Source organism: Eleginops maclovinus, chromosome 7 (genome assembly GCF_036324505.1).
Source record: "Eleginops maclovinus isolate JMC-PN-2008 ecotype Puerto Natales chromosome 7, JC_Emac_rtc_rv5, whole genome shotgun sequence".
Taxonomy (NCBI): Eukaryota; Metazoa; Chordata; class Actinopteri; order Perciformes; family Eleginopidae; genus Eleginops; species Eleginops maclovinus.
The window spans coordinates 7219933-7247744 of NC_086355.1; the positions used below are offsets into that span (position 1 = coordinate 7219933).

At 41.2% G+C, this 27812-nt stretch overlaps 1 protein-coding gene across 1 annotated transcript; it reads right to left on the reverse strand.

Moving 5' to 3' along the window:
• Positions 1-1469: 1469 nt before the first annotated feature.
• impg2a (interphotoreceptor matrix proteoglycan 2a) lies at positions 1470-26567 on the reverse strand. Its single transcript, XM_063887961.1, has 23 exons — positions 26278-26567; positions 25969-26190; positions 21643-21809; positions 21524-21549; positions 21400-21435; positions 21162-21208; positions 20728-20828; positions 19757-20057; positions 19427-19458; positions 18974-19032; positions 18848-18868; positions 16865-17070; positions 15688-15722; positions 14352-14547; positions 11295-12484; positions 10241-10525; positions 9928-10147; positions 8338-8548; positions 6839-7027; positions 5512-5713; positions 4651-4730; positions 4117-4177; positions 1470-3372 (listed from the first exon to the last, which is right to left on the reverse strand). The coding sequence occupies exons 1-22, from the start codon at positions 26354-26356 to the stop codon at positions 4135-4137; spliced, it is 3948 nt and encodes a 1315-aa protein (XP_063744031.1). The 5' UTR covers positions 26357-26567; the 3' UTR covers positions 1470-3372; positions 4117-4134.
• Positions 26568-27812: the final 1245 nt, after the last annotated feature.

The following is a 27812-nucleotide window of genomic DNA, read 5'->3' on the forward strand; positions in this document are numbered from 1 at the left end:
AAGAGAAAAACATTTTGAAATAGGTTCATTTTGTTCTTCTTATTATTATTATTATTAATAAGGGGATAATGCAAGAGACAATTGAACACTTGAAGGGGTTTTCCACTGACTAGTTAAAATTACATGCTCAATAACTGTAACTGGAGCAAACACCTGGTCAGAAACATTGCCATAAATGGGACTTCGCATGAGTTACTCACTCCAGAACGAAAACACTACTCTCAGTCTGTCAACATGCAGTAATTATTTCCCCCCCAACACTCAATGTTTTCCATTTTTCACCCGCTGACTTCATGCAGGTGAAAGATCCAAACTGAGCCACTTAAAGCAAGCAAACCCTCCTGCTATGTAACCATGGTGTTTTAGACTTTTCTAAAATGTAATTGAACTAAATTAAATGACGCCATCACTTGTCAAAAGCACACCCGCTGATCTCACCAAACCACACCGAATACATATTCCAAACCTCAGGAGTTTTGCTCGTTCTAGAAAAATAACAAAAGCAACAGCAGCTGGATTTAATATAGTGCAGAACAATAACACAACGTTCACAAATGTAGTGTTTCACCGGAGAAATGTTTACACAATGTCTTTTACTTGTGCACAGCCACACCCAGGCAGGCTGATTACTAGTAGACTAGTATGAACTATTTTAGAAACTGTTATGGCCACAGATGGGCCTAATCCAAACCTGCTGTGACTAATCTGGATTATCTGGGAGCATATTAGCGACTCTAGAGACCAAGTCAACCAAGTCTGGTCCCACTCTTAGTGTTTTCTTTACAATGACAAAAAACATGTTCAGTTAGACATTTGGGGAAGTATACACATTTGTTTTTCATGCTGAGAGTTAGATGAGAGGATTCATATGTCTACGATTAGGCCTACAACCAGGAGACGGCTAGTTTAGTTTAGTTTGGTTTAGTTTGGTTTAGCATGAAGCGTGGAAACAGATGTTACGACCCTTTCCTTTAGGAGCGAAGGGTCGACAGATTTTGGTATCTACGGACAGAGGCTAGCTGTTTTCATTTTTTTCCAGGCTTCATGCTAAAATAAGATAAGCTAACTGGCTACTGATGTGATATCATGTGTGTGACTTTCATTTTCTTCCTGAAAATGTAACTATTTGTTCATTTAAAGAAAATAAATATTATTTGCAAAATACTCAAAAAACTATTATAGCTTTTTTTTCAAGATTCAATTTGTTGTTGTTGGCCGAGGTGGCTGCTGGGCAGTTTGAATTTAATAACGAAACATCTAATTTTACAAGCTGTTTGTGTGTTTTGTTAAAAATGTATCTCAAAAGTAACTACAGCTCAGTAGAAGTACACATTTTCTAAATAGTCATGTACAGTGCTGAAGGAATTGTACTAGGTTACTTTTTACCACCGACCCCGGTCTGCATTTTATATCAAATGTTTATTCTTTTAGCTGGACGGTTTGATAACACTGTTAAAGTGGTGAAACAGTTATCAGTATAAAAATATGTTTATTTATTGAAACATTTGAGACACACATGATTTGCATCCTAGGACTATCAAATATCAAATATCTAATATGACATATTTACATGACAAAACACTGTATGGGATGATTGTCCGTTTGTACAGGTGGCAGATGGTGGATGTTTTTTGAACCTTCTACAAAAAAGCATGCACATAAAAAAGTAAAACTGACTGCAGATTGAAAAAGGCATGACATCAACACAAGAGTCTGCTTCACCGGTAATTGTTGCTCGTGTAGACCTTTAAAATAAGGGCAAAGGACGAAAAGTATGTAATGTAAACAAGAAGCTAAGACATAATCTATGTGTCTGATTCTGGCCCGTACACTTTCTGACAAAAAAACCCTGCATCCTCTTATGGACTGCATGCTGCAAATAGTCTGTCCCAAGGATTCAGAACGAACAGCAGGATCATGGCCAAACACGTAGTCACAGGAGAGCTGTTTTCCTTTCTTTTTTTTTTAAGGAATTGCTCGTAACCTTGAGGTTTTTACAGCGGGAGACTTCAGCTTGAGGTTGTCATTCCAAAGAGAGCATGTTGTTTATCAGCCTGCTTTTCAGTTGCATTACATATGACATCTGAAAGCAAACCATTTGATCAACTCCCAGGGCCGCTTGCCCCGGAGCATTTTTCCACTGAAACGTGTTTTCACTTATTTCTGGATCCCAGAGCTATAGAGGGTTCATGCTCCCATCACCACTGTTTTCAATTTCTTATGTCTACCACGCCGTACTTTTACAAACATACACCAAAGCTTCTAATAAAAGGAGACGTAAAAACGGCAGACAAATCCCCTGCCAAGAGAAAAAATATTGCTGGAATACGGTCACATTGTGAAAGTGTGCTTTTACATTGATGACCAGCAATAATACATACACTGTATACTTAATGTTCCCCACTTTAAGTAATACTTTGACATTTGGGAAAATACCCTTATTTGCTGCATTGCACAGATTTAAATGGGAAAATTGATTCCACTATTATCTGTACATTGGCTCAAGCAAGCAGCCTAGTCTAGCATAAAGACGGGGAAATTAGAAACAGAAGGAAATAGCTAGCTTAGTTCTGTCTGAACATAACAAAATCCATCTACCACCACTTATAAACATTATTGACACCTTGTATATTCTTTGTAAAATATAAACGTACTTAAGTATAGGCAGATTTTGTTACATTTGGGCAGTCAGGCAAGCTGTTGACCCCTGTTTTCAGTCCTTATGCTAAGCTAACAACTGCTGTGAGACAGGTTTGAGATTTCAATCAATGCTTTTACGCAAGTCAAAACCAGAAACAAAATATGTATATTTCCTAAAAACGTAATATGCAGTAGTGTATACCTACTGTACAGTGTTGATCCATTGGTGTTGCTTTTAAAAATGAGTCATCACCACCACATTATGTATCAAATAGCACCATTGTCCTTAAAAGAGCTGCTCTCTGATTTAAAGAGATATTAACAATAACAAAAAAAGTAGAGAATAACATCTTAACTAGCAAACAACCTCACAGACACACTACTTTGAGTTGACAAGACAAATTGTTCCACTAAACAAAAGTATTACTGTGGACAGCATTGAGATTTCAAGTAGTAGGATACAGTCCAGTTTTCCCCAGAGGGACATTGGATGAATCAGTAACACTTGATGTCACACACAGCTCGACCAGTCATGAGAAGGCACAAAGGAAGGAGGAAGAACAGTCATCAGTTCGGGGAAATACGTAGAACAGAAAGGGGTCGTTGGTCGAGGAAACAAAGAGCAGCGTGCTGAATGAGTCCATCTTAACCAGTCCAGATTGTGAGTGCCATGATGAAGAAAGTGGAGGGTCCTCACAGGGAGCTTCACTTTTCATACATAGAGGCATGTTTCTGTGCAGTAGGAAAAAGGTGTGTGAGTATGCAGTGTCCAAGTATTAGATATACACACTAATCTTCTACAATCATATCTTCTTTTCCTGCCAATGCAATGTCTCACTTGAATTTCTCCTGAAGCCTCTGGAAACACCTTTTGTATCTTGCCTAATGAGGCTTCAATATTCCGCGAGCTCACGGATGATCTAACTTTTAGTTGGAACTGTTTGGAAATACGTTTTGTTATTTTTAAAGGTGAGGAGATGCATACCACTCTCCAGTCTGTAAATATTAAGCTACTGCCAGCAGCTAAGGTTGGCATGTGGGAACACATAGAAACAGCTAGCCTAGCTCTGTGCTGGAAAATGTCTTGATATGGAGCAATTATTTCAACTGATCCTCGCCAAGGAATAGTTTGAAACCGTCCGTTTGTTTACGCACATTTATAGTTAGGGGTTCAAACCTGCAAGAGCTAAACATCCTTTGCTATTCGTTCTATATGCATTAGATAACAATTGATCCTCTTTCCTTCTACTGTTTATGTAGTTATTGGTAATCTACTGTACTATATAATGTATCGGACACAGTCTGTCCATATAAACTTTACCAGTCTTGCTAAATCTTTGAGTACACGTACTACACACCAAAATGATGTATTTCACTTTTTATATGAACAAAGTGTAGCTGGTATTTTTGACAATTATGTCAGGAGTCATTGAAATGAATAAGCTGCAACACATTCTTCAAATTAAGAAATATTACCTTATTCACAGGAGAGTTTCATGTGTGTGCAGAGGAGCTCTCTCTGCGGGTGTCCACAACCCTACAGAACATACAAACACACACACATTAGAGTTCAACTTTATAGGTAACTTTATTTGATGAATGTACCCACATATTAACTCATGTGGCAAGAAGCATCTCTCTGGCACACAGAGTGGGGATATACAGCCAAATAAGACTTAAAACAACCTCACTTTTACACTCAGACGCACTGCTACTGCTAAACTGTAGGAATGTCTGTGTCCACTAATGCTTTCTGTCTTATTGAATCAGCTCAGGGCCTGATTGGTGAAGATTCAAGAATGATAAATCTGTTTCCCCACTGGTTTAGTGTGGCTTGAACTTTTCGTCTTCCCCCAGCTCTGAACAAACAATTTAATCCATGTTTTTCAGCACAATCTTGACCAGACTCCTGTATCTCAAACTCACTTCCCGTTTTCCTCATATATGGTTGGTTTGGTCCATGTGTTTATCTCATTGCGGTACGATAGGAAAAACAAGAGAGGCACTTACGCTTGATGATGCCTTACAAAGTCTGCAAACTGTCGGTCCTTTGCGTAGAGCTCAATGATGCGTATCCTGTCTTGGATTTCCTGCAGAAACACATGGTATCAGTCGGGAGGGAACATTACATCACAGGCAAATAAACAGTAAACCGGCTGTGGCTCAAACAAAACGTGACATTTAACACTCAGAAAGAAAAACAAATTACATTCCTAATTAATGGTAAAAGAGCCAGTTGGTAATAGAACACGGTTACAACCTGATATTTCCCAATTCAGATCTTCGTCGGGTCAAATATATATGTGGGACAGGATGTGGCCCATCCTGTGTCATAACCATCCAGATGGTCATGGCACATCTCCGGCCTGCACTTTGGTATAACTGTACTCAGTAGTAATTCGAAAAAGCTCTCCCGTATGTCCAGACTAAACATCAGTTGTAATACCCCAAAAACTACGCTTTTACTTTTGGTATTAGTTTATTTTGATGCTATTACTGTACGTTTACTTAAGGAAAGTTTTGGGGTAGAGCTCAGTTCGTAGAGCTGGAAGCTAATGTTGCCCCAAAACAAATCTAAAAAGACAAGTTTTGAGTGTAGGACTGGAACTTGTAAAAGAATATTGCTGTTTTAACAGAAGTTAAAGTACCTTTTTCATCACTGGTCACCTCTAAATTTCTCTGTGCTTGCCAATATACCTGATCACCCGGTACAGTTGAAATCCAACACCTGTATTTTTGCCGCTGCAGCCAAGTATGACATCTGGTAAAACTATTTACTTCACATTAAAAGTAGGAAGAACAATTAGGTCTGTCAATGCTGCTTGGACATATTTTAAGTAAACCCTTGGGTAGCAGCCCACACACACACACCTCCTTGGTCAGTTCACTGTTCTCGTAGATGTGTCGTATCTCCTCGCTGCTGAAGTCAGTGGAGGCCTCAGCGCTGGCACTGCTGTACACAGCAGCTTCAGGATAGCGCCGGTAGTAGTGGTTGTAGCCTGTGGTGGCCTCGCTCTCGTACATGGGGTTGTACTTGGTTGCCCTTTCCAGAGACGGGACACTCTCTGCTCGCCTGCGGAGCCACACAAAAATAATTAGACACAATGTCAAGGAAGCCAGAAAAAAATGTGACTGAGCGGCATTGAATGTGACTTCAGCAGAGATTAACCCTCATTAACCTCGGATAAGTCCTTTTTGTTTGTGTCCAGACCTTCAGGAAGCTATTGTGTGACTGTAGGTGTTTAAGGCTTTTTGAAAATAGATCAGCAGCATTTCTGATTACATAACTGCCTTAGGTTATAGCACAGAGATTCTTCACAGACTGCTTTGGAAACCATGCCAGGCACACACACGCACACGCACACAGAGACTAAAAGAGATAGATGGGGAACAGATACTCTGTGTATCTTTGTGTCTGGATCAAAGCAGCACAGGAGGAAAAAGATATCCAGGAAAAGGGAGCCCTCCTGCCTGAAGTCTAGAGGAGTAATGGGATGGTGCCATGGATCATTTTGGCCGTCTAACTGGAGATACTTTCATGGGGTGTTTCAACTTATTCTGTCCCCTGAAGAAAGTAACCAGGCTCCTTTAATCCTAAAAGCATTACGTGGAGGAGAGAAAAACTTCAAACACACTAAATGTGAGGCTTTCTGTTCACCATCAAACACAAAGTAAAGTTTGTTTATTTTTGGAGTATACACTTCACTGCTTTTGTTGGCTATGGAAAAACAATCTGACTGGGTAATTTAGCATTTAACACGCCTTTTCAGGGTCACACATTTATATTGTTTCAGCTGGTGCCACAATTTAATTGCACATTTTGGATGTGAACTTCATATGGATGCATTTTGAAATATTATGGGTCTCTTGTGAATTATATTTTCCTGACATATGTGTAATCTTTTGGAAATATCTGCCCAAAAACTTAAAATACAGTGAATCTGTAGGTTTGAACAAAGCTTAGCCACACACATACTCAACGTTGAGCTGGTTCTTTAGAGTTTAGGGAGTTTAAAAAGGTGTTTTCTCCTGTCAGAACAATTACTGTTTAGGACACAATCAGGCTCCTTTCTATTTCTCATCGTGTCCCTCACTTGTAAGTAAACATGCAAAATCCGTATTTATTGGATTAGTGACTAGATCTAAATCATTGAGGGCTGCTGAGAAGTTTAGCCATATGGTATGTGGATTTCCTCACCGTATGGGGTCCTCTGACTCATCCTTATCGTACTGATCCCGTAACGTCCTTGCGAGGAAGAAGATGACTCCGGACGCAACCAATAGGAATCCAGCAACGGAGGCGATCGCTATGCCGACCACTAGCGGCTCAGACACGTACTCCTCACAGTGCTCTCCTCTGTACCACCAGTTCTCCCCGACACGACACCTGAGGATTTGTCAGCTGCAATTATTAATTCACTCAATGCTTCAAGAAACTTATAGACCTGATTGAGATGACAGTATTATAGAATCTCGGTAATTATAGGTATTGTTTACCCTGTCCTCCCCTTTTATTTTCGTTGTTTTGGATTAGTGTGGTTTTTGTCTGAAACTAAAACAGGGTATTGAACACGGACTAATTCCTGTTTAAAGTGGTAAAAGCAATAAGGGAACAGCAGAAAAACAACATCATAGTTCTTTGTTTTTCATGTATAATGATGTGTTTGATGAATAAAAAAAGGATTGACTGAATCCTAAATCATGTTTGTCTTGAGATTGTCAGCAACAACTATTATAATGTTCTGTAAGTGTCGTTAAATCCTTGATTCCTTGTTTTGAAATAAAACAACTCATCAAGTGTGTTTCCTGTCTCCATGCAGCAATACTTTGTGTCGGGAGGCGTGAAGTAAACAACAATCAAAAGGCATCTGGAGCTGCCTGCAAGTTTTATGGTGTTGTGCTGAGTGTAAATCAAAGGTTCACATTCATCTTGGCACATAGCCGCCTCTCTGTCTGTTTATAATTATTCAGTTTAAAGTGCACCGCATACATCAGTTTCGACTCAACCAGAGAACATGTTCGTCACTGATTGCGATTTCTGGCACGCCATGCTAAACATTGGCGCGTGCATATGATTGTTTGGACAACATGCACCAACGTGTTAAAGACACAAACAAGAACACACACAGAGGACACATACAATTTCACAACCTGAAATAATTGAGTTAAGATAATATGTAGGAGAGTGTTGAAACGCCACATCATCTCATTGACACGAAAAGTGACATTTCGCTTCCAGGAACTTAAAATGGATCACAACAATAATCAAATCTTGGTAATTATGCCTCATCTGAGGTGGCTCATTGTTGTTCAGTACATTCAGTACCAGAGAGCATAATGAAATAGTAAAACAGAACAGGAAAAAGATTTGAGGCAAAATGATGACATGATTTTCTTTAAAACAATCTTGATCTGAGCCAAAAAAATGTTATTCTAGGCAGTAGTATTATTATAATTCTTTAGACTTTTGCACATTTTACATCCCTAGGAGCCAAATCAAAAAAATTGCTTCTGAAAAATGTGCATTGGACACCTTCCATCTCATCAACATAGAGCCAAGCAACGTCAGAACTAGACGCTAAGAATCTGACCTTCAGCCAAAACTGTTGAAAATCTGTTACTGTGATTAAGATCAGACCCTTTATTTCCCCGCACACACACACTTACTCAGATCATTTCCCACTAATCCACACCCACCTGCAGATTGCTCCCTGGCCGGGGATGATGTCACACTTGCCGTCATTGAGGCAGAAGTCGGTCTGCAGCTCACAGATGCTCTGACAGGGCAGGCTGTCCACGCTGAAGTAGCCCGCATTACAGACGCACTCCGCCTCCCCCGACCACTTGTTCACCTTACACCCGGCGTACTCGTTACACGCCTGGAACTTACAGGGGTCGGCTTTATCACCTAGAAAGGAAAAAGAAGAACAGCAAGATAAGCTGTGACAGGTTGATTAGATTATATTCTCATGGAGTGAGTAAATGATACCCTAACCCTTTCTCAAACACTTTAAGAAAATGTGCTTTCGAGCCGAGAGTTACTTTAGAAGGTGATATTGAGACTGAAATGTGAACTTTTTATCCAACTCTATCCAACAAAACATGCGAGTTTATTCCCCAAAAGGTTAAATAACTTGTTTAAATGACAACAAAAAAAACAGCATTTTCAACCCTTGGTCTTCTGCTGTGCACCTTTAGATTTAAAGGTAGTTATGCACCTAACTAATTACACCCTAACTCATTTGAACAAGATAATAGCCTATTGACGCACATATGATTCTTAGTATTTCAGAATTCATTGTTTCAATTACATTTTCTGGGAATTTCTTTTCAAAGGATAGGCATTCTTGCATGCTGGGATCCGGCAATAAGCGCTGGCAGTAAACTGACAGATTATCACAGATCAGTAATGACTGTAAACACAACACAAGCATGAATCACTGTTATCATAAATGGCCAATTACAAGCTGGCTGATGCTGTCACACACAGAAGCCTGGAGGCCAATGAGGAAACACATACCGTTTTGTTTTTAAGAGCACAGTTAATTTCATGCTTGCTCCCTACTTGAGCTACATAAAAAAAAAGCAATGTACTTCACACATGTGAAACCAGAGCTGCACTCAGTAATCAGTCGGTCAAAGTGCAGTAATGATACATGTAAACTTGCCTGCTTTCCAGGGAAGCCTTGATCATCTCAACCCAGCTGTCGATACAAGTGTCAGGACAGGGGATCTAACACCTGCTTTCCCAGGCCTGTTCACACACTAGCATGTCATTAAACACTGACTTAGTGAGATTATTTTATAAAACAATGCTCTCCGATTGCACCCGTTAAGGGAATAGTTAATCATGTGGGGAACTGCGGCTTCTTGCTGAGAGTTAGATGAGAAGATTGGCGCCACATAATCTGCGTACCAGCCCCTCCAAAGCTCCCTGGCTAACAAACATCCATTGGCGTTTTTACCGAGTATTTCTTGACCCTGTGTAGAGATTTTACAGCTTTACGGATGCAGTGTGGCAGATATTGTCACCTTTTGACAGAGCCATGCCAGCTGTTTCCATTCGGTTCTAGTCTTAATGCTAAGTTAAAATATCCATCTACTCATTCTTGCTTCATTTTTAGTTTACGCAAAGACATGGGAGAGGTATTGGTCCTCTAATTTAACCCTCTGCATAAAGCAAAACTATATATTTCCTTTAAGGGACATCTAAAACAAGCTTTAAACAATTAATGCTATCACAGTTGTGTAGACCAAAACACTACAGTGTTTATCAGGAGAACCAACCTGACTCGACGTCCAGCGAGTACTTATCGATGGCCAGGTTCATGGTCTGGTACGCTGTGTTACAGAAGTCCTCCAGGATCAGATAGACGGTGGTGGTGACGGTTTGTGGAACAGGTTTGCCAAATTTCATCCGGCTGTTGACCACAATGCTCCCGTTCCTGAAGTTCAGGATCTCCAGGTTCTCAAAGTTACTCAGGTTGGACTGCAGGTAGGGCACGAGCTGGGAACAGATACAGGGGGAAAAAAGAGTTTGTTGTTATAACACAACAGGGGGAATGCCGATACACGAGTAAAGCAAATGAGAGGAACTTACCAGCTCTATGAAGCGTTGCTCCAAAGCTTTGTATTCTGGGGATTTCTTATTAAAGAGATCCTCAGAGAAGATCATGTTGGTCACCCTCAGGCTGAAGAACACCATCAGTGCTCGTCCAGGGTTCGCAGGCATGGCGATACTGACTTGGTCTGTGCCGTGTGCACCAAACGGAAAGCCAGTGCTGCCCTCCTCTGTGTGGTCAATCAACTCATAACCATAATGGATCACATCATAGTTGTTGTCTCGAATGGTGGCACCATCCAAGCCTCCGTCAGTGGTCTGGATCTGGGGCAGTAAAAAGGGGGAGACTTGCCAAGTTATTAACAAGAACCAGACGTTCTTAAATCCCTTCTTTGGCTTCCTCTTGAATTCAGATGAAGCTATAAGATCCTGTTGATTACACTTAAGGCACTGATTGACGTAGACCTGAGTTATATTCCTGATCTCATTGTTCCTTATTTTACTTCTTCACAAATACTCAAATCTCAGCCTGTAATCCCTCCTCTTCTGCTAAACCAAACCTTTTGCACCTTTTGTATCCAACCCTTTCCCAATCTATCGTATTTGCCAAGTATTTGGACTTTTCAAAGCCGTTTCTTAACACCTGTTATTTTAGGCAAGCCTTGTTGTAGATCATATCTTTTGTTTGTTATTGTTTGGTCTCTCCTCAAGAAGAATTACAACATTTCATTTCTCATTGTTTGGCATTATGTTGTACTCTGTTTTCACTTTCTTTATTGTGTCTATGTTGAACACTTTTAAGTGCTCTTTAAATAAAACTTTACTTATTTACATTATACTTTTAACTGAGGATGTACAGCAGATTATAGCTGGGACATTTTCCACAATTTTTTAAATTTCTTTTAAAGTTTTAGCCATTTAAAAATGTCAAAAAATATTTCTGGCTTTATTTATTTTTTAAATATACATTATCATTATTAGTAGTAGTAGTAGTGGTAACGTCAACAAAGTATATCTTATTATTATTATTTTATTATTACATAAAATTGGTGATACTCTGCCACTTTTTTCTATTAAATTCTTCTTGCTTTACCTCCACCAGTGAAGGGATGATGATGTCAGGTTGTCCCTCGAGGGCGGTGTCAATATCAGAGATGCGGGTGAAGGGCGACTCCTTCTCTGGAGACAGGGCAGTGGGTTGGACAGGGATCAGAAAGTCTGTGACTAATGGTTCTGGTTCATCAATGTTGACCAGTAAGATCTCATCATCTGTCAGATCCTCTGTAGAGATCTCTGGAGCTGCCTGGCCCTCTTCCTCTACAGGTGGAGCTTCAGGTGCAGCCTCTTCTAAGTTGTTCTCAGTTGCTTCCTGAACAACAACTTCTTCAGCTACAGGCTCCTCAGGAATGCTCAGCAGCACATTATTGTCTGCCTGTTCTGCAGGTTCTTCTTCTAGTTCCTCCACCGATTCTTCCCCTGTTTCTGCTGCCTCCGGCTCTGGTGCTTCACTGGTCTCCTCTCCATTCTCAGGGGGGGAGACCAGGACAGGAAGGTCTTCTTCTTCTTTGTCTTCTTCTTCTGTGGTCTCAGTTGCGATTGAAGAGATCTCATTATCCTCTGGGATTTCTGAATTTATGGGGACATCTTCCGTTATCAGCCCATCTTCTGAGTCAGTCTCCTCAAGAGGCTCTGCTTCTTCTTCTGTGGTTGTATATGGCTCGAGCAAGTTATTCATGTCGTTTGTGCCCAATCCCGAGGCCTCGACGTCCACTGGGGTTTCATGAAGTCTAACCTCTGAGAGCTCAGCTGGGAGCTCCTCTGCGGCTGGGAACTCCTCTGCAGCTGGGAGCTCCTCTGCGGCTGGGAGCTCCACTGCGGCTGGGAGCTCCTCTGCGGCTGGGAGCTCCTCTGCGGCTGGGAGCTCCACTGCGGCTGGAAGCTCCTCTGCGGCTGGGAGCTCCTCTGCAGCTGGGAGCTCCTCTGCGGCTGGGAGCTCATCTGCGGCTGGGAGCTCCTCTGCGGCTGGGAGCTCCTCTGAGGCTGGGAGCTCCTCTGCGGCTGGGAGCTCCTCTGCGGCTGGGAGCTCCTCTGCGGCTGGGAGCTCCTCTGCGGCTGGGAGCTCCACTGCGGCTGGAAGCTCCTCTGCGGCTGGGAGCTCCTCTGCGGCTGGGAGCTCCACTGCGGCTGGAAGCTCCTCTGCGGCTGGGAGCTCTTCTGCGGCAGGGGTTTCTACTGCAGGAGTCTGCACAATGTCCCCAGGTAACAGACCCTCCTCTGCAATGCCTGGGAAAAAATACAGAAGAAACTTGTCTCAATCTCTCTTTTTATAGAAACTGGCTACCTAAGTAAAGATCCACATACAGTGGGGCAAAAAAGTATTTAGTCAGCCACCTATTGTGCAAGTTCTCCCATTTAAAAAGATGAGAGAGGCCTGTAATTTTTATCATAGGTATACCTCAACTATGAGAGACAGAATGAGAAAAAAAATCCAGGAAATCACATTGTAGGATTTTTAAAGAATTTATTTTCAAATGATTGTGGAAAATAAGTATTTGGTCAATAACAAAAGTTCATCTCAATACTTTGTTATATACCCTTTGTTGGCAATGACAGAGGTCAAACGTTTTCTGTAAGTCTTCACAAGGTTTCCACACACTGTTGCTGGTATTTTGGCCCATTCCTCCATGCAGATCTCCTCTAAAGCAGTGATGTTTTGGGGCTGTCGCTGGGCAACACGGACTTTCAACTCCCTCCCAAGATTTTCTATGGGGTTGAGATCTGGAGACTGGCTAGGCCACTCCAGGACCTTGAAATGCTTCTTACGAAGCCACTCTTTCGTTGCCCTGGCGGTGTGTTTGGGATCATTGTCATGCTGAAAGACCCAGCCACGCTTCATCTTCAGTGCCCTTGCTGATGGAAGGAGGTTTTCACTCAAAATCTCACGACACATGGCCCCATTCATTCTTTCCTTTACACGGATCAGTCGTCCTGGTCCCTTTGCAGAAAAACAGCCCCAAAGCATGATGTTTCCACCCCCATGCTTCACAGTAGGTATGGTGTTCTTTGGATGCAACTCTGCATTCTTTCTCCTCCAAACACGACGAGCTGAGTTTTTACCAAAAAGTTCTATTTTGGTTTCATCTGACCATATGACATTCTCCCAATCCTCTTCTGGATCATCCAAATGCCCTCTAGCAAACTTCAGACGGGCCTGGACATGTACTGGCTTAAGCAGGGGGACACGTCTGGAACTGCAGGATTTAAGTCCCTGGCGGCGTAGTGTGTTACTGATGGTAGCCTCTGTTACTTTGGTCCCAGCTCTCTGCAGGTCATTCACTAGGTCCCCCCGTGTGGTTCTGGGATTTTTGCTCACCGTTGTTGTGATCATTTTGACCCCACGGGGTGAGATCTTGCGTGGAGCCCCAGATCGAGGGAGATTAGCAGTGGTCTTGTTTGTCTTCCATTTTCTAATAATTGCTCCCACAGTTGATTTCTTCACACCAAGCTGCTTACCTATTGCAGATTCAGTTTTCCCAGCCTGGTGCAGGTCTACAATTTTGTCTCTGGTCTCCTTTGACAGCTCTTTGGTCTTGGCCATAGTGGAGTTTGGAGTATGACTGTTTGAGGTTGTGGACAGGTGTCTTTTATACTGATAACGAGTTCAAAAAGGTGCCATTAATACAGGTAACGAGTGGAGGACAGAGGAGCCTCTTAAAGAAGAAGTTACAGGTCTGTGAGAGCCAGAAATCTTGCTTGTTTGTAGGTGACCAAATACTTATTTTACCGAGGAATTTACCAATAAATTCATTAAAAATCCTACAATGTGATTTCCTGGATTTTTTTTTCTCATTCTGTCTCTCATAGTTGAAGTGTACCTATGACAAAAATTACAGGCCTTTCTCATCTTTTTAAATGGGAGAACTTGCACAATTGGTGGCTGACTAAATACTTTTTTGCCCCACTGTATCTATCCGGTTAACATCAACAAAATGAGAAGCGAGAAGTGCACAAAATGATCAGTTTCATACGAAGTGCAAACATAAAGAGGGGGAAGTGTAGTCAAAGTCAAAACAACAGAAGTATATGATGTAGGGAAAAAGCACCACAGGGGGATGGACTGCAAACGTTTATGTTAAGATTAAACACTTACTGTCAGCTTCAAGTTCATTATCTGTATTCACAGAAACAGGAGACACAACTGCACTCTCCTCCAGAATAATGATGTCATTTTCGTTGTTCGCCACTGTGTTGGTTTCGGAGGGTTCAGGCAGGACGTCAACCTTGTCGACATCCTCTACGTCCTCTTCTAGGATCGTGCCCTCTGGTAGCTCATCGGCAGCGGTATTCTGCATCACAAACAAGCTTCATTGTCTAACGTTTTTGTCATTGTTTCACAGTGAGTGTGTCATGCAACAGCGGCTACTGCTGCTGCGCTGTGGGTTTTTAAGTAAGTTTAGACATAAAATGAATGAACTTTAAGATAGACACAAAAGGAAATTGAATAATAAGAAATACTTAAATAATCCCAGGGGAAAATTGGTTAATATAACTGTGAAAGCTGTTGTTTTTACTGGCTGTGCTATACAAGTCTACAATGCGGTTGCTGTGTTACAGTGGAAATTCAGCCTGAAAAATAAAATAATCTTATTCTACAAGAAAGTTTAGATAGAGCACAGCTTAATAAGTCACTAACAGAAGTTACTAGTAGAAAAATAACAAGGTATTTAAACAAAGTTAAAAGTTGAAAATAGAACAGATCTCGCAGGAGAAACTGTAACTCTGCAGATATAAAAATGAGAAATTTGTAATGGATCATTTCATTATTGAAAGAAGCAGTCTTGGAGAGTCGAAGGAACTGGAAAAAGTCTGTAATTATTTTTGGGGTCATGCTTTAGAACCCTATATACCTCAACTCAAAAAACAGCAGCTGAATTTAAAATATAGCAAATCGAACAGCTGAAAGTGCTTCAGTGGCACAGTAGCTCTGAGCTCTCGCCTGCGAATCAATTATTGGTGAGAAGTTTTCCAAACTCTCCCAACTCATATAATGAGTCAAATTAATCACTTAGGGAGCAGAGCTATAAAGTGAACCAGCAGACGCATTAAGTGCAACCCAAACTCTGATTACTATCAAGCGCACAGTCAACCACAAGACAGCACAGACTAAAGATGTTATTACTTGTCTGAATAAACTCATATGTGCTGTCTCGCCTCTTTATTCTCAGTAGTGCGGCGCTCTGGAGATTTTCCCCTCGGAATAGCAGTAGATTATTGTAGCGAAAGTCAAAGTAATCCTCAAAGCCTCACTTCACCCTCATTGGTGGGCTCATCCCCTAGGTGCACTGGTGCTGATAACATCTCAAGCCAGTTAAAGGGTTTCACAACATCAGTACTACAACCGTCAAGCTTCCTTAAACAAAAGGGATTTATACAAATACATCAAAGCAGCTGGATAGGCCCCAAAGAAAGGTATCTTGTTAACTCACCGTGTCTCCATATGCAGCGCCAGGGACCTCAGACACTGTGGAACCAGGTGGGCGAAACAAATATTAATACACACTGACACACAACATGCACATGTGCCATATAGATAAAATAATCAAGGCTGCAGAATCCTTTTAACCCGATACCATTTCAGCACTGACAGCCTTCGTTTTGACATTACCTTGAGGGGGAAAATATCTACAAATCAGTGCAAAAATCTGGACTGAATATCAGCCGCTGTGAGGCCAAGGCTATTACTGCATCTCCCCTAAAGCAGGAAAACAAAGCCAAGCTGTGCCTTTAGGTTCCCCAGACCCACATGTCAGCCATATGAGAGTGTTTAGCCATTATTTCACATTCAAAGCTTCTAATTAAAGTAAGCCATAGATGCATCTCCAGGGAAGCTCGCTAACACAGTAAACTAATGACACGCATTCTCTCCAAAACATGAGCAGGAAGGAATCACACAGGAGGAAGAAAGATGCTATAGACATTATCACATCATTCAATTTCTTCACATTTCTGGAGAAGGATCCGGGCCAGAAGTAGGAGGTAGCTAACCTACTTACTGAGTAACTCTAACAGATGTCGAGGATTAGATCTCCCTGTGTGAGCATTTCGTCTTTGTGTCTTCTGGTGATACAATTTTAACCTTTTTCATAATAAATTGTACATTATAAGTCCGGTAAACCCCTGAAACAGAAGGGTACGCTTGGTTTAAGCCAAAATTAAGGATTAAAGTAAAGAAAGAAGCTCAGATTTCAAAAATATTTTAGCTCAGCTCCCCTTTATGTAATGAAAGGATTTGAGTGTCACACAGAATAAATACATGGGTCCTGTAACTGATGAGTCTGTTTTTTGTTCATTAACTTTCGAGTTTAAACTCCTTTTAAATACGTCTCTTCTGTCCTCAGACAAATAAGAAACAGATGAGACTATTAAAACCCTGGAATGTTTTCTCAAGTGGTGTAGCGTATGTTGTAATGTCAATGTTGGGTCTACGGTGTCTGTATTTGATATGACATTTGGCTGTTCGCCCTGCGCTGCATGCACTAACTCTGCCAATGTGTTCCCAGCTGCCATGCCAATTAAATAAATAGCTGTAATGGGGGCATTTGTGTGTTCGGTTACAGTGAGGGGGAATATCTGCAGACCAGCTCTGGCCTCCGCTGGTCTTACCACTGTCCAGCTCCTCGTTATGCAGGGCGTCAGTGATGATGTCTTTGACCTCGCTGATGGCGTACACCACAGTGGGAAGCTCCATGACTTCACGGTACGAGTTTTCCACACGGTTGGATTGCAGAGTCAGGAAGTCCAGTTGTTCCAAGCTCACTCCTGATCCATCCACCACCACTGTAACAGCGTAGTCCACCACCACGCCATCCCTGAACAGGAATAGGCTATAATTCAACATCATTGTACATCACAAGTCCATTAGATCTTCACGTCTGTAGGTGTTATGTTAATTCACATCTGTGGGACTTTATCTCTGTATGTTCCATATTCTTTTGAAACTTTATCCTGTGAGGCTTTGCACATTCCTTTCAACACAATAATAGTTGTTAACTGAAAGGAGAGGGTTTAATTTTTCCACCCAAGCTTTGTGAGGATATTGCCCAATGTATACGCTAGTAGCTAAGTGCAATGCAAAGCTATTTTCGCATTTGCAATGAGTATGAAAGAAATGTCAAAGAAGACGAAAATCCTTGAAGCATTGATGTGATTTAACGTCCATCCTGTTAAAAGAGTTGTTTCGGGATCACAGATGAGTAATGACTCGGGTAATTTTCTCCTCGGAATGCAGTGGCTCTACTCTATAGGCCCCAAAAAAAGCTGAGTCAGCAGCATGATCAATATCATCATAATAAATAAGGAAACCTCATAATAGTTTCCAGGCCCTGAAAAAATCCAATCTTTCATACTTCATCTGACTACTGGGAGCCCTCCAATCTGACCTAGTTTGTCGGGTTTCTGGCGGACAGCTGAGCACGTGCCGGGCCGCTCACGGCCCCAAGTGGAATTTTCCCACTTTAGCTTCATACAGACTTTTACATCTTTACTCTTCCTGTGCTGTGAGGTCTGCAGTCAGCAGCGCATTGAAGATTAATCAAAGCATCACTGTGAGTAGGCATAAGTATATACGTACACAAAACTGGCCAAAGTATGGTTAACAGCAAAGAATAAGGAGTATATTTTTAGCTATTTACATATAATTCTAGCAAGTCGGGTGGATTGTAGGTCAGTACAACTAGCCTACTTGTTGTACTACATCTAAGTACTGTGCTTGATTAGAAAACATGACAAATTGTAAAGATAAGCTTAGAAAGTTACCTTTTCTTTTGCCTTCTGCTTTATAAAAACACCCTAGATTTTACTTTCATTATACAGAATGTTTGTTAACAGGATATTGTGGTTTGCGTGATGTTGCCGTACTTTTCTACACTACAAACAATATTATCATTATAACTGCATAGTTTCAAACCTTAAAAAAATGGCATATAGTTGGTCAAATTGGCTCCACATTGATAGGTGAACACATTGAAATGCTATAGAGGAGCTAGTAGGGGGACTTTTAACCAGGCTAGTGTATTTCAGCAGTTTCCTGTCTTTATGCTAAGCTAAGCTAACTGACTGCAGCTAAACTAACACCCAACAGATGTGTGGATGTTAACTTTCAGTAAAAATACACTTTTCCTTGTATTTTCGGCTTCCCTAAAGGATCTTCCACCACCAAAAACACACAATAAGTTTTTTCCCTCCATTTATTTATATGTCTTTGAATTCCTGTCTTATGCTCATCTTCACCTTTGCTCCCCTGACACATCTCTTTTATAGTATTTAACCCTTCTCCTCTCCATCACTCCCGTAGAGGCTGATTGGCGCGGTCGTAAAACCCGGATTATGTTCTCTATAGAAGAGCACATGATCACTCGGGTGAACGCATCCTGATCCCACTTAACATGCGAGTGACCACACTAAGATCATTAACACAGGAAACTACTAAAACACCTTGACATGTGCCCACGCTCACATGTGACGCTACACACACTGACGCTACACACACTGACACAGATCTAGCTAACAAACAGTTGATAGGGATCCGTGGGTTTAAATACAGGAATATTCTAGGTTAAACTACTATGTCTTGTAATGATGACACACCCTTCGTCGTCGTTCTGAGGCCTACATAAAACAAGGAGAGTGAAATACTGTTAGTGCCATCAGTCGAGGTAGTTTTGGTCATTTCTTTTGTCAAGATCCAGCATGAACTGTAGCACAGGGACTGACCTGAAGTCCTTCACAGACACACTCTTAAACCCAGGAAGCTCCCTCAGAGCGTCCTCAATCTGCAAGGACAAAAACGGTCAAAAACAAGCCACAGGAGGAGTTTGTTTCTTTGTTTAACAAGGTTACAATGGACTTGCTTGGCAAAATAATTCAGATTTATGGTTCCACAAGGACTCATTTTGTTCAAAGAAGCTGAAAGTTGTGAGTCCTGTGTGCTGTGGTGCAGATTATTTTCCTCTGGAGGCAGACTGCTGCACTGTGGTCAACTCTTTTTATTGGTCTACAGGGCCCTGCTTCTAGGCACTAAGAAAACACAATCCATACACTGTTCTGTTTTGCAGACTCACTGACCCACTTTAATTTATACATCGGAGAGAGAACACAAAAAAGTCTCCAGGCCCTTTGTCTTCCCGTTGTCCTCCAATTTCCCGTCTCTACATTTTTTCTAACTACCATGTCCTCAGCTTCAATCACCCTTATAATCTCTACAAGGCATGTGAGTTTCTGTGTGGGTATAAATGTGGGGGTAAGCTGATTTTATATAGAAGATATCCACTGAGAATAAAAAAGTCAGAGATTAGGAGACATGGCTTCCCTTGTAGGCATTAAATCAAGATTTTGTTTAAGATGCCAGGGAAAAGCACTGTAACAAATTTACTGAATTTTCCGAGTACCTGTAAAACCACTGAAGTTGCTTCCAAACGTACCTGTGCAAAAGTTTATCTACTCCCATGACACGTCTTAACACGCGCTTTTGAACTGCTGCCCTAACAGTTTAACTACTGCTGCTGTTTAAATGTGTGTTATTAAAGCTAACAATGCATCCATCACAGACCATAAATAGTGAGTGCAGTCTGGAGCCAAGATACAGTAGCACTAGGGGGAGTCGTAAAGAGAGACAGAGAAGGATAAGGAGCCAGATAGGAACCATTTGAGCAAGCTGTCTGCTGAGTGTTTGGTGCTGGTGGCTGGTCGGATTCTCCAGGTCATGGCTGTAAGATTTTCCGGGCAGGAGGAGGCTCAGCTCCACCACCTGCTCCAGCGTCGTGGGGGTCAGAGGCTCCACGGCGATGTCGTTGTTCAACTGTGCCAAGAGACAGAGATGCAGTTATATAAAGTGGTGGCTTTTTTAACCTTGAGTATTTACATTTTTTGCTACTTTACACTCAATTTCAATATATTTAAACCTAAAAACACATGTGCTTATATGATATTATACGGTACTGTACAATAACCTAACCAGTATTCTAAACGTATCTCAAAGTGGTTCCACAATGACAAAATACAGCATTAAAATGCCCTAACATGTGTTTGTTGGTGATGAAAACAGGATAACATAATAATATTTTACTGTGAAAAAGGTATTCTGCAAACTGAGATTCATTTAGTTGATAATACTTCTGTACTTCTACTTAAGTAACAATTAGAATTCCAGACTTTTACTTTTCATGGAGTATTTTAACACAATTATGTTTTAATTTACCTAAGAAAAGAAGTTAATTATAAATTTAAAAAAGGTTGTACTCAAAGGGTTTTAGCTCATTTGAAACTAATGGAGCAGCACAACAATTCCTGCATGCTTTTTGTTGTTCTGAGTTTCTGTCTTCATTATTTATTGCACAACCTTTAGATAAAAGCATCAGCCAAATGTAATGTAATATAATGTACTTCTTTGACGTACGGCTTATATGGTAGTCACGTGAGCACTTTATTAAAACAATATGAATCTGTAAACGATGTGTGTGTGCACTCACTGGATACTCCTCCGCCTCCGCAGCAGCGGCGGTGGCTGCTTCCTCCACCTCTGGGACAGCGGCGGCTGCTTCCTCCACCTCCTCTTCTTTAGCTGTGTCTTCTGGGTGTAAAAAAGTAGGATTGAATAAAGGAGTGCTCGTCTATATCAATTGTATTTGAGCGTAAACCTTTGGCAGGTGCTGTGATTCCTGATGGCTGCATGGATTAAACTGCCCTGACCCGGACCTGAAGTCGCCTCCTGCCTGGCTCACTCTCCAAACACACAGAAAAGATAAACCTAAGTTCTGCATTAAAAGCTGGAATATTGTAGGAACATGGAAATACACAAAAGATATTGTTCTGACTCTGAAACAACAATGCTTTTTCACAGGTACAGATACGACAGGATGCTTATGTGATTAAATGACGTCCTGAAGCTGACAGTGTCACTGACCTAGCTCAGCAGCTTCCACGGCTTCCGGTGTTCGCTGTGTCGGAGTGCTGTGAAAATAGAAAATATGTAATTTTTCTTAAAAACATTATAAGAATAAAAGAACATTTGGGAGTTATATTAGCAGATTGGAACCACTCTTTGTATTTGTAGATGAATATGTTCTACAGCTCGCAACTCGTTAGCTTAGCTTGGCCTGAAGCCTGAAACAAGCAAGGTGGATGAGACTTCACAACTTTACCTGCACATATGTTGCCAGGGCATGGTTGGCTCGTCACTATCGATAATGGAAAGAAAAGAAGCATTTACAAAACACAGTCTTAATAATAAGATTATTGAAATTATGAATTAGTGGTTGCTTTTACCTTTTCAAATCTGGCTCTGACATTCTCTAGAAACAGAAGAAAAAAAGCAGAGATTTAGATTTTGTTCTATATTTATGAAACATACTTTTTTTTTAGAAAAGCATTTGTCAGGTGCTTACCTTTGTAACCAGAGCATGATGCTCCTCCGATTGACTAAAGTGGCTGCCAATAAACTGTGCCGTGATTGTGCCCTCCTGGCATTGGTTCATCCAGCTTTGGTACTCCTCTTGCTCGGGGAGGCGGTCCCAGAAGATCTTGAAAGCTTCCCATATCGTCTCCTGGCACACTGCACAGAACAGAGAGAGAAACCAAACAGTTGTAAACATAAGCTTATAGAAATTCCAGACATTTCAATGAAGTCATTTTGTCCAAGTCTCAGGTAATTCCTTGTTTTTGTTTTTTTTTTGGGCAAGTCAATGCAGATTTACATACATACAGTGTTTATGAAAAGACAATATATTGGTTAATTTCTAATGATGATACTATTGGCCAATTCATCCAAGCTATTCAAAAAGGATTGACAACCAATTGAATTTGTATATTAATTATTGATATTCAGTGAAATAAATGTTTAAACATAAAGATATCTAAACTGAAAACCTAAATGAACACAGAACATCATGTCTCAAGTCAAGTCAAGGGTCTTCAATTGCATGTTCCTATTGAGCCTTAAATAATTACAATTCTGTCAAGTGAAGTTACAAGTCATCAAAAAAACAAGTGTCCTGACTAGTTGACATACAGTAAGTACATGTAACAACAACTGTCCAAACAACTGTCCAAAAGTCCACATCTCTAAGAACTCGTCTCATATAAACCTCAATATTTTTGGCTGGATCTTCTGAGGCCTAAATAAAGGCCCATATTTCTAGTGGCATGTTTACCTAAAATGTCAATTGTCAGTTTATGGAAGTCGATTGTTTACTCCCCAGCCCATTCAATCAACATGTCAAAAGTGTCCCTTGGCAAGATACTCATCCGTTAATTGCTCCCTTTGAGATGGCGTGTGAAAGTTACCTAGTACGGTAGCCTCTGCCAACAGTGTATGAAGGTGAGTGTAAAGCTCTTTGAGTAGTTGCCATATAAATGTAGGCTGTAGACTACACGACATAACTCCCTTACATGAGTTACTGTCACTACTGGGCACTGTTCTAAGGTTGGCGATGAAACGCGTGCTCTAATCTTATTCTGTAATCACTGTTGTCTGTCGCCAGAGACACTAGTGGTCACCTCCAAATCCAAATCTGTCCTAGATAAGAACCTCCACTTTGCACAAGTCAGACTGTCACTAGTGTCTGTTGGCACCGACACCCCTGTCTACAAGTAGCTGTCTCTGTAACAGTCTGATCTCTGCCTACTCAAACGTACTTACATTACAAAGTGTTTCTTAATCAGTGACAGATCAAAATGTATGTTCTCTCTTGAATATTTTCCTTGACAATTGCTCAAACCTCTGGTGTACTGAAACTGTTTATGTCTCAATTCACAAAAATCACACAAACAAAAAACTTTTTTTCTCTGAAATGTCCAGAAGTAATAGTGCAAAGCAGTGTAAATTGAATATACCAAATTGCAAGCACTTCTCTACAGTAAATGTATCAGTAAAAGTACTTAATTACATACCCCACTTGTACCTAGCATTCAGACTGGTTTTATGTGTCGAGAGTTGGAGATCTTTCTGCTACTACACTATGAAATAACATTTTAAAAATCATGTTGTCTTCCATGAGATGTTCAAGTGTTAAGTCACGTGTATTTTTATGTTAACCATTTAATACGGCACTGATTAAATTACCTATACCGTAAACTTGATATTGGACTTCCTCGAATTTAACAGAAAGTCTGCAGTCTTCAATTAATTTGTAAAAAAACCAAAAGTTGTGTATAATCCCTTTGAGGTAGGGTGGCCATCCCTTTTTCCTACATCCCAGTTTTAGGTCGGACAGTCCGGTTTTTAATTCTTTGTCCGTCTGCCGGCGCAGCCTTGAGGCGGACGCTTATTTCCTTATGTCCAGCAGTGGCTCAGTCAGTCCAGCAGTGGCTCAGTCAGTAGGGGCTTGGACTGGGAATCGTAGGGTCGCCGGTTCAAGTCCCCGAACAGACTTGAAAAATGGAAAGTGGACTGCTACTTGGAGAGGTCCCAGTTCACCTCCTAGGCCCTGCTGTGGTGCCCTTGAGCAAGGCACCGGACACCTCCAATCCCCCCCCTCCCCATTGCTCCCCGGGCGCTGCACGATAGCTGCCCACTGCTCCTAGTACTAGGATGGGTTAAATGCAGAGGACTAATTTCACTGTGTGTGCTCTGCTGTGTGCATGTATGTGACTAATAAAGAGGGTTTCATCCTCCGATTCTATCTATTTGTCCTCCTTCGGAGATCATCCCTATTTAATACTTTAAGGGTATAACATAAAAAATAGACAATAATACAAAGAAATACAAAAAATAGGTTATGTGTAAGTATACATCCCCTTAAGATTTGTGGCTTTTTTTATTGGCTGAATGCGATGTCAAATAAATATCTTGTATTTCATTGGTTAATACACGTAGGCAATTAGCCATGTACTTCTTTAAGTCACGGCACGTGAGGCACTGTGGCTAGCGGACTAGCTCATGAGCCGCCATCTCCACCTAGTTAGCAGTAGGTTAAACCGCATAAATGCCGAAACGAAAGACTTAATTTAATCCTGAATGGTCGAAAGAGCATGGATTCCTCACAAAAAGCCGAAAGGACGACTTCCATGCTTTTTGCACGTTGTGTCGCTGCGATGTGGACGTAAGCAGCAAAGGAAAAGGTGCTGTCGACAGACATGCTAGCACAGACAAGCGCAAAAGCAAGGATCAAAGCGCAGGTGCCTCTTCACTTTGATTGTTTTTCCGAGAAGCTTCTTCTCCTCAAGATGACAAAATCTCCGCTGCAGAACTTTGTAAAGTTTATCATGCAGTCAAGCATCACCAGTCCTACAGGAGTATAGACTGTGGAACTAAAGTTGATCGCGCGATCTACAACGACTCATCAATAGCAAAAGGGATGACCTGTGGAACAACAAAAGCAAAATCTTTGTGCGAAAATGTCCTAGCACCCTAACTCCAGACGCATGTGGACTATATACAATAAAATTAACTGCATTATTCAGTGGCAACTGATGCATCAAACAAAAGGTACGATCAACTGTTTCCCCATTGTACTGAGATATCTTCACTGTAAGGAGGGCGTGCAACATGAACTGTTGGATTTTTTTACAGTGATAGCAACGAAACGACAAAAGCTATAACAAATCAGCTGCTAGCTAAACTAGAGATGTTTCGACTAGATGTGAGGAGATTGTTGTCTCTGCTGCCGTCTATTGACAGAACCTTGAAGTGTTGGAGACCCCTGACCAACTACTTTCAGAGTCTAGGTGAGGAGGAATGCTCAAAGATTTGTTCTTGCTCAGTCACATTCTGAAAGTGTTCTCAGACATCATCGAAGCGCTTGAGGCCAAATCATTCAGCATAGCCTCTGTTTTCAGGGTAATGACTGAACTGAAAGGGAAACTTGAGAGAAGGTTAAAGGACACATTTTTGGGCTTTGATGTGAACAACAAACTCAAGCAGCTAACCCCTGATCTGGCTAAGACATGTGAGGCTGATTTGATTGTTTTCTATGAAAGAGCCAACAAATACGTGAGTGAAAGGTATGACTTCTCTGATAACAGCTTTCATAGTAAAGTGTCAAAGCTTGGCCTCACAACTGCTGTGTCCTATGAAGAATGCAGTCCTGGCCTGCAGCCTGAAAGACATTGATATGGATGGACTCTATGAGGAATATGGCATGGTGGAAGCTGTTCTCAGCTCTTCAGAAATCGAAGGTTGCCACAGTGAGAAGCGGTATCTGAAACTGCTTTCCAAAGCAGAAGTCCCACTTGTGAATCTGAGGAAGGTCAGCACATCTTCTCCATCCCATGTAGCATTGCACATACAGAACGTGTGTTTTCAATGATGACCTCAGCATGGAGAAATGAGAGAAATAGTGTGGTGTCAAGGCAGAGCTGCAAATGTCTGTCAACTTCAATGTACCAGAGACTCCATACAAACAAAAAACTCTTGGAAGCAACCAGGAAAGGGCAAAAGTATCGAAAATAGACATTCAACTATGTGGTTATTACACTACAGTCTTAATGTGTTTTGAGTATGAAGGATTCAGTGAAGCCAGGATCAAAACTAAAAGATAATCCCAAAGTGTCCTCCTTTTTGGTGCTATGGAAATGGCCACCCGACTTTGAGGCTACAGATAGAGCTGTACGAAATCTAATAAAATTGGTTAATAAGGTGATGAAAATTGGTTATTTTCAACACCTTACTTTCTAATAGTTAGAAAGTAGGGTGATTGTTGTTGTTGCTAACCCAACAACAACAGTCCGTCCATAGTAAACAGAGATCCACTCACTTTCATGTTCAGTCTTACCTCTGAGATGAAAGTAGCTCAGGTGGTTTGCAACAACTTGCTCTGCGGTCTCTTGAGCGCAGAGTTTTACTCCATTTGGGAAAAGGATGTTCCTCTTCCGTCGAGAGACAACCTCCTGGCCTTCATCAGACACCTCCACATCGTATGCACCAACAACTTCTGAAAGCTCCTGACTGTAGGGCACACTCAGGTAGCCCATAGATGAACCCTCCATTGTTGCATCTGGGGTACCAACAAAAATAAAAAACACATTTAAGATTGAATGTTTGACCATTGTATGGGTAATTTAAAGTTACCTATTATACTTACCTGTCCTTATGTCCAGAAATAGGACCACAAAACTAAATACAAGAGAGGAGAACAGCAACCTCCTGAGTAGGTTGCTCATGTTTATTCCGTGATTGTGGTTAAATCCGTCTTGGAAAAGGATCAAGTAGATATGCAAGTCCTCTCATAAGCAGCCTCTTACAAGTTTGCATAGGTTCATTAGTCTCCAGACGCAGAAAAACAACAGAAGCTTGTGAAGAAATCATTGAGCGTATGACACAATGGTTTCCTGCTTTCTTCCTCAGCTAAAATGAGGTGTAGGTCACGGTGCTGAGAGGACAGCTCCCAGGTAGAAAGGCAGATGGCTCCTGGAGAGAGGAGGATTTTTTATGCTCTGTAATCCTTTAAGCCCTTTAGAAGAGCTCGCAGTGAAGTTACTGGAGCAACACTGAAGAGAGGTAGCTGTGTGGAAGAAACAACGACAGAGGAGACAAGGGCTCCACAATCAACAGCAACCAAAAAGATGCATCATACATACAGATATTATAATTATTTACTAACTCAAGATTTGTCGGGATTTAATGTTTTCTGCAACAACTGAGCAGCTGTCCAATTAAATACCCCCAAGTTGAAGGACAGGTCCTTAAACTGTTAGGGCACCCTTTTACCTAATCAGGCAAATGGCATTAAACACATCCAGGCTTTGTAGATCATAATGGCGTACGTGTGTCTGCAGCCTTTAAGTGGGGGAAAAAAAACCTCAATTCGAAAGCAATGAGATCAAATGACAAAAGAAAGTGCTTATCTGGCTGGTTAAAGAAAGGGCGTCACCTCAGACCTAATCTAGAAAGAAGTTACTAACAATACTTTATGCTTGTTTTGTAGAAATCCCCCACAAACACAACCTCACAGAAATGAGTGATTATATAGCTGGTTGGTAGCTGAGGTGAAGAGCTGAAGAGTGTCAATCACAATCCTCAGTTATGTATATCTTGACAGCAGTGAGAGTCATGAGCTTAGTCAACCTTTAACCCCACACTCTTCCTCATACTGGGTTTAACCTTTTTCTTTTTTAAAGGGAAATCTGAGCCCTCTGAGCTATAAGTAGGGCCATTACGTACATGAAAACTAAAAAGGAAGAAAGAAGTAAAGACGGCTAACAAACCCGGGTAAAGTAGTCTTGACAATGGCAAACAAAAACTCACAATCGCAATACTTACATGCTGGTGTTGAGCAGGTATTTGGTCATCAAGCAACCACATTTTTGACCTGGTGGTAGTGCTAGGTGATCAGTTGAAGCATTTAGGTATAGCCTTTTGCGACCATGCGTGTCTGTACAAAATGTAATGAAAGTCCACCCAATAGTGGTTGAGATATTTTAGGCTAAGTACGGACCAAAGTGGTGGACTGACAGACATTCTCATTCCAAGATGCATGCTTCTTACTAGGCTAAAAACTGTACCAGAGTTAGAGCTGACATTTTTAAACCAGAGATAGAAAATATTACCAACAATTATAGTCATTGTTCTGCAAGTATTTCTGTGTTAGGGTAATAATACATTCTGAAATGTGTGTCC